This window comes from Protomyctophum bolini (genome assembly GCF_963924005.1).
Source record: "Protomyctophum bolini genome assembly, chromosome: 7".
NCBI classification, from domain to species: Eukaryota; Metazoa; Chordata; class Actinopteri; order Myctophiformes; family Myctophidae; genus Protomyctophum; species Protomyctophum bolini.
This window is the reverse complement of record NC_137868.1, coordinates 13,801,497-13,808,799: the sequence shown is the minus strand read 5'-3', so window position 1 is coordinate 13,808,799 and position 7,303 is coordinate 13,801,497. Positions and strand designations below refer to the sequence as shown.

General features: G+C 42.3%; 1 protein-coding gene across 2 annotated transcripts in view; it reads right to left on the bottom strand.

The window, feature by feature from the left end:
• Positions 1 to 3,431: 3,431 nt before the first annotated feature.
• Positions 3,432 to 7,303, bottom strand: part of LOC308319015 (mannosyl-oligosaccharide 1,2-alpha-mannosidase IA) — a 220,087-nt gene continuing 216,215 nt past the window's right edge. For both annotated transcript variants that reach the window (XM_080768811.1, XM_080768810.1), the window contains exons 11-12: positions 6,799 to 6,914; positions 3,432 to 5,470 (exon numbers count right to left, since the gene is read on the bottom strand). In XM_080768811.1, the coding sequence (XP_080624937.1) occupies positions 5,338 to 5,470; positions 6,799 to 6,914 (249 nt within the window). In that variant the 3' untranslated portion in view covers positions 3,432 to 5,337. The remainder of the gene's footprint in view (positions 5,471 to 6,798; positions 6,915 to 7,303) is intronic.

The following is a 7,303-nucleotide window of genomic DNA, read 5'->3' as shown; positions in this document are numbered from 1 at the left end:
TGAAAAAAATGACGAAATGACAAAAACGAAAGGTTATAGCCCATGTTTTTTGCAATTTTGAAAAAAAAAGTTAGCCTCGTTTCTCATCATTTTGGACCATGGGCTATAGCCCATATCGTACGGCATACTATAGCGCGCCGTTTTTCATCATTTTTGAAGATTTGAAAAAAATGACGAAATGACAAAAACGAAAGGTTATAGCCCATGTTTTTTGAAATTTAGAAAAAAAAAGTTAGCCTCGTTTCTCATCATTTTGGACCATGGGCTATAGCCCATATCGTACGGCATACTATAGCGCGCCGTTTTTCATCATTTTTGACGATTTGAAAAAAATGACGAAATGACAAAAACGATGGGTTATAGCCCATGTTTTTTGAAATTTTTTTAATCCTCGTTTCTCATCATTTTGGACCATGGCCCATATCGTACGGCATACTATAGTACGCCGTTTTTCATCATTTTTGAGGATTTGATAAAAATGCATTCTCTATGGCAATAGCACAAACTTTGGCATGCTACTAGTCCTACGTACTTAAACCTACCAACCCCATTCTAGCCTACTTAGGTTCATCTTACGGTGGACATGTTTGCCTGAAAAGGAATCTTTGAAAGGTGTCATAGTTTTAGAAATATAGTGCTTTCAAATTTGAGACTTTTAACATGGGGCTCAATGGCAGATTTTGGCACGTCAAAAAATCACTTTCACCTAGAAACTCCATTCACATTTCTTATTATTCAGCTTACTGTGGAGACACATGCTGGAACGTTTTACTTTGATATGTTTTGAAGTTTCTGAGTTATTTAACTTAAACGCCTGTTGCGGTCTCCAAGCAAAGTGCATAAATAACACAAGTGGCTCGAATTGGAGAACTCAACATAAAGGAAGGACATCACGAAATCACAAGTTTGACGGTTTTTATTAACCAAACTTCCCCACAGGGATCAAATTACTGGAAACATGTGAGCAACCAAAATATTAAACAATACATAAGTTTCAGTGGTACTTTACCAACTTAGGAGAATTGAGGAAGACCTGGAGATGCCGGCAAACACAGGAGAATGAGGGGGGGCCCAGGCCACCCCCTGTAGGGACGTCGAAGCCGTTCCCCCCCGCCTAACTTACAACCAACTAGTACTAACAACGAAAACAAAGACTGCCGGTCATCCCCAGGCCAAACTAAAGTAAATTAAAGTAAACTCAAAACAAGTATTGACATGGTGTGGGACTGAGATGTTGCTGGGTCTGTGTCTGTCATCACACTGAGCTGGCTGGCTTTTATAGAGAGGGCTGCAGCAGATGACAATTAGGGGAATCTGCTGCAGGTATGCCAGTCTGGGTGTGTCAGTCTGAGTGGGGAGGAGAGACAGAGAATTAGCACAGACAATGATTGAATGACTGAGTATGTGTGTGTGTGTGTGTGTGTGTGTGTGTGTGTGTGAGTGATGTCATGGCCACACGCAACACCCCCACCATATGATGGTGAATACCGGGAGTGCAACGTGAGGTCATTCACTCATCAGAAAAAGAGCGTGACAATGTGTCGGCCAGGACATTATCCTTGCCACGGATATGCCTGATCCCCACATTGAAATACTGCATAAAGATAGACCACCTCATTAACCTTCGGTTTGTGTTCCGCATTTGGTTCAGGAAAACGAGAGGGTTGTGATCAGTAAAGACGAGGGTAGGCTCACTGGAGGAACCCACATAAACCTCGAAATGCTTTAGGGCCAAAATAAGCGCTAGCGCTTCTTTCTCCACTGTGGAACACACGTTGGTGCCGATTGAATTTCTTGGAGTAATACGAGACCGGATGCTCAATCCCATCATCCCCATCTTGTAATAGGACCGCACCCGCCCCTGCATCACATGCATCCACAGCGAGTTTAAATGGCCGCTCGAACGCCGGTGCAGCAAGAACTGGAGCACTAGTTAGCAAGGCTTTAATAGAATCAAACGAATGCTGACAGCTCGGAGACCATTTGTAGCGTACTTTCGGGCTCAACAAGTCGGTTAATGGGGCTGCAACGGCAGAAAAGCTTTTGCAGAAACTTCGATAATATCCTGCCATTCCTAGAAACCGCATTAGACCACGGCGAGTGACAGGATCAGGAAATGAGAGGATGGCTTCCACTTTAGAATGTACAGGCCTAACTTGACCCCGACCCACAATTTTGCCAAGGTATGTCACTGTAGCCTGCCCGAACTCACATTTGGCAAGATTTAAAGTGAGATTTGCCTCACTCAACCTGCCAAATACTTCACGAAGTTGTTGGATGTGTTCATCCCACGTAGTGGAATAAATACAAATGTCATCCAAATAAGCCTCGCAGCCCGATAACCCCGACAAAACGGTGTTGACCAAACGCTGGAACGTTGCTGGCGCGTTTCGAACACCAAACGGCATTACCGTGTACTCTAGAAAAGCGTCAGGGGTCACAAAGGCGGATATAGCTTGAGCCCTAGGCGTTAACGGCACCTGCCAATATCCTTTTAGTAGATCGAGTTTCGTGACATATTTGGCACAACCAACTTTATCAACACAATCATCGATCCTAGGCAAAGGATAACAGGTTTTGTGACCCCGTTCACCTTTCGATAACACGCAACAACGCCCAATGCATTATCTATGGCAATAGCACAAACTTTGGCATGCTACTAGTCCTACATACTTAAACCTACCAACCCCATTCTAGCCTACTTAGGTTCATCTTACGGTGGACATGTTTTCCTGAAAAGGAATTTTTGAAACGTGCCATAGTTTACTGGTCAGACCTGCACCCACCGTCCAACACAATAGGCAGTTCCGTTTCCCCAAGGAGCAGGTCATCTTCTCCCAGCGAGTTCACAAAGTTAGGGATGTTGAAGTGACCAATGGTCTCCGTGTCTGTCCTGTTCCCTGACATGGTGGTCACATGCAGGAGGGCCATGCCCTCCGCCTCCTCTGCGTAGCTGCTGCAGGGCCTGTTGGAGCCAGTGCCCACAGCGTCCCCTGCGGGAATCGAACCCAGGACCTTCTAGCTGTGAGGCGACAGCACTACCCACTGTGCACCGTGCCCCCTTGAATGGAGTTTCTAGGTGAAAGTGATTGTTGACGCGCCAATGTCTGCCATTGAGCCCCATTATAAATTGTCATTGATATATTAATGTGATTGCTGTTGGACCTGTAAATTACAACAAAACAAACTAAGGCACTGGTTGTGGTACTTCCTGGTTTACCAGAACGGGGTTCAACTCCCTGCGGTGCCCTGCTCAATTTGTTGTATTTAAATGGTTTATTTTTGAGGATTTGAAAAAAATGAAAAAATGGAAAAAAAAATCTGCAATTTCCGCAATTACCATTTCCGCAATTTCCTCGTTTCTCATCATTTTGGTCTTATTAATTTGAAGCAAAAAGAACAATGACATACAAAACACAACAACCTTAGTTTTAAATGTACAAAGTTGCACAGGTTTTTTAATCTGTATTTGAAAATACTCAACAATAAAGATAAGTCAAATCAAACAGTAAGAAGTAATAACAATTAATCAGCGATAACTAGACATAAAATTAAAACTATTTTGTTTGTTTTTTTACAGAAACACCTGAGGGAAGCAAATAAAATTATAACTCAGAATAATTAAAACCCAAACTAAACTGTAAAGTAAAAAGAAATAGAATAGAAACAAAGGTCACAAAAGAGAGTCAAAGACGAGCTCACACGTGGTCACTCACATCATCTGTATGTACAGCACATTCTCTCCAACTGCATTGGACAGCAGTGATGATAAAAAATAATGACAAACATTAACACTCCATTCCCATTCCCCCAGTCCGGTCTTAAGAAAGAGATTGCACTAATAGCTTTTTAGCATCATGGCAGGACTGGTAGCCATGTAGAAATACAAAGGGGGGTATGGTTGCTAAAAATAAAAATAAATGTGTCCTCAAGCCATAATCATCTTCTGCTTGGAGTCTCCCATCAAAACCATACAGTTTTATACCGTTGGTGAAACAATTCCATTTCCAACCATTTATTTTGCGCATTAGTTAAACTGTACAACCTACAGTATGCCAATTTTTGTTTTGTTTGGCTGTCCCCTCCCCACAAATGCCCAGTGCATACAATGGAATTGGTAGCTAATAGTGCTATCTTTTTTAGTCCTGGTTAGTGTTTTTGTTATACTCACAGAAGAACTGACATCACATTATGTATGTTACAGTTTAAAAGGCTGGGAGGTTAATGGTTTCCCTGTTCAAAATAGTATACCAGCATACAGTTACAACAAATCTAAAAACAACCTTCATATAATGGGCAAACTGTCCAAATTGGTCATCTTTCTTGCCACCTCCTAACCGTAAAATTAATTCAAGCTTGTTTCAGTAAGAAACATGACATCAACATTAGTTTGGAGGTGGGTTTGAGAACGACATTTCACAATTGTCTGTACATGTATGAAAATCAATTGCCATTCAAACCTTCATGTTAGCCTTTCATTTTTCTGTCTCAAATCTCACCAAAATACATTGTTACTGGAAAAGGGCAAAATAGTAATGCAAAGAAAACTTTGGTCAAAGAGAGTGCACAGAAAAAAGGAAAAAAAATGCATCGACAGCATCATAGGAAATCATGTACTGTATCACTTCAGGGGCGTGAATCAATGGAATAAAAAAAAGCAAATCTCAAGTGGTTCTCTACCTCTCTGTCTCTCTCTGTCTCTGTCTCTCTCTAACTCTCTCTCGCACACACACGCGCGCACACACACACGCACACACACACACACACACACACACACACACACACACACACACACACACACACACACACACACACACACGCACGCACACACACACGCACACACACACACACACACACACACGCACACACACACACACACACACACACACACACACACACACAGTTCAACCCTCTTCCCATACATTTGGGTCTGTAAGTTATTCTGGTTTCCTCACGGAGGAAAGGAGGAAAGAAAAAAAGGTGCTCTTTTCATAAAAGTCATGTTGGTCTTGATTGTCCACAAAAAAGTGCCAGCAGGAAGTAGTCCTGGCGCAAGGATATACAATCACAGCGTATAACGACAACATCCTTTACTGGAAAGGAATCGAGAGTGCACGAACGGCCCCTTGAGAGGACTCTGAACCTGCATTGTGTGTGTGTGTGTGTGTGTGTGTGTGTGTGTGTGTGTGTGTGTGTGTGTGTGTGTGTGTGTGTGAGTGTGAGTGTGTGAGTGTGAGTGTGAGTGTGTGAGTGTGTGTCACGTGCACGTGCATTGTGTGCGTGTAACTGTATCTGCAACTGCTATGAGTCTTGGATGGGTGATGTGTTCAGTCTTAATCAGAGGCTGTCCGGGGGTCCTCCGGCCAGTAGGCAGTTCCTGCGGACGACGGGAAGTGGATGGGCTTCTGTGTTGAACACCCAGTCCTCCATCGGCAGGAGGTCATCATCAGAGAAGAGCAGGTACAAATACCTGAACGAGCAGTCACAGAAAAACACAATTACTATAGGCAGGTACTTCAGTTGTTTCAGTTACTGTGGTGGTACATTGTGCGTCACATTGCAATCAAAGTGCACCGATGTGATCAGATTTACAATGTAGTGGGTTGAGGGACCCACAGTTTAGTTTTTTTTTTTTTCAAAATACACGGGTACTTTTTGCTAGTACTCCTATAGATTAATGAGTCATGTGATCAAGATGTATCAGTACGAATTTCTGTATTCTGCCTACGACTGGCTTCCAAAATGTGTAAATTTGTTATTTAACTCCTCCTGCACCACATCTCATTTCGGGGTGGCAGCACCCCTCTGACACAGACGACAGATCTGGGTAGGCAATGTGGCCTGGCGATGTTCTGCATCCTCAGAGTGAACTTTTCTAGTTACTTTTCTTTTCTAATATATTTCTTTTCGATCAGAGTGATGTTTTATTGTTATGATAGAGAAAAGAAAATATTCAGTTCTTGCACAGCATGGTTCAAAACACATAATATAAGGTGGGACATTTTGCCATCTTGAGCGTGTGTTGACAGAATAAATGAGGATACAATCTCTCTCAGAGTGCAAGTTGAATCACCCAAAATTGCTCTTCAACACCACAGCGATGAGAGGATGTGCTTGAGCGATTCTTTAGCATCAATTCTGATGTAACTGCCCTCAGCGAACTTACCCGAGCACAGAATGGAGATGGATTCCCACTGTGTGCAATATTCCACCTTATACAGTACGTATTCTAGCTTGCATTCCATTCATGATGAAGAGGTCTCTCACATAGCCATTTGCAGAATGTTATACAGTATGTGACCTGTTCTTAGCGGGAGGCATGATGGGCGTCGGTAGGTGTAGTTGGGGATGCTTATCTCATTAAATCCGGGAAAGCATCAGTGTCACTTTAGATTTGACCACATTGCACATTGGTTGGCTATTCAAAAAACAGCACTCCCTATTGGTACTCTAAACATCGGGACATTGGGACATAGGTTAGGACATAGGGACATTGCTGTTCCTTGGAGTTGTTGCACCACTCAAAAAATAGCAGATACTGTAACAAGCTCATGATCTGCTACTTTTACGTGAACAATTTATCTTTATATCTATATTATTAACATAACTCAAATCTTTGCTCCTGGGGGTCCCTGGAACAATACATATAATTTTGGTGGTCCTTGATATGGAAAACGTGTGAGCACCACTGATTATAGCAACATACGTTTTTCAGAAAACTGGTTAGAAGACATTTGGAGAATCGGCCTTAGGTCTTGATGGGTTATTGTGATTCTGAGAACGGGAAATAGTACTTACTTGAGAGTCTCAGAGAGGAAGAAGCTCTGCTGCATGTTATCGTGACCCACCATTGTGGCGTAGACATCTCGTATGCCAGAGAAGCCTGACTCCACTCGACAATACTGCTCCAGGGCCTACCAGCATGCAGGGAGGAAGAGGAGAAAAGACAGTCATTGTAGTCCCAGTGAAAAGTCAAATTTAGACCAATGAGCAAATGGATGCTGCACTTGCTGGCTTTGACTGTGAAAACCTTCTATAACACATCAAATACTTATTGTATTAATTGTTTTTCATGCATCTCTTTCCTCTACTCATTCATTCCAATAAAAAACAATTTGTGATATCATAATTATAAGTTAACATAATAATTCACAAAAGAGCACACATTGGACCTTTAGTGGAACTGCAGCCATCTGTTGTAGTTGACTACTTACTATACACATTAAAAGTAACATTGGTGCATAGAGTATTATACTGTGTTTTTTCCTACACAAAGGGAAGAGCCATTGTGTCCAGGTATGAC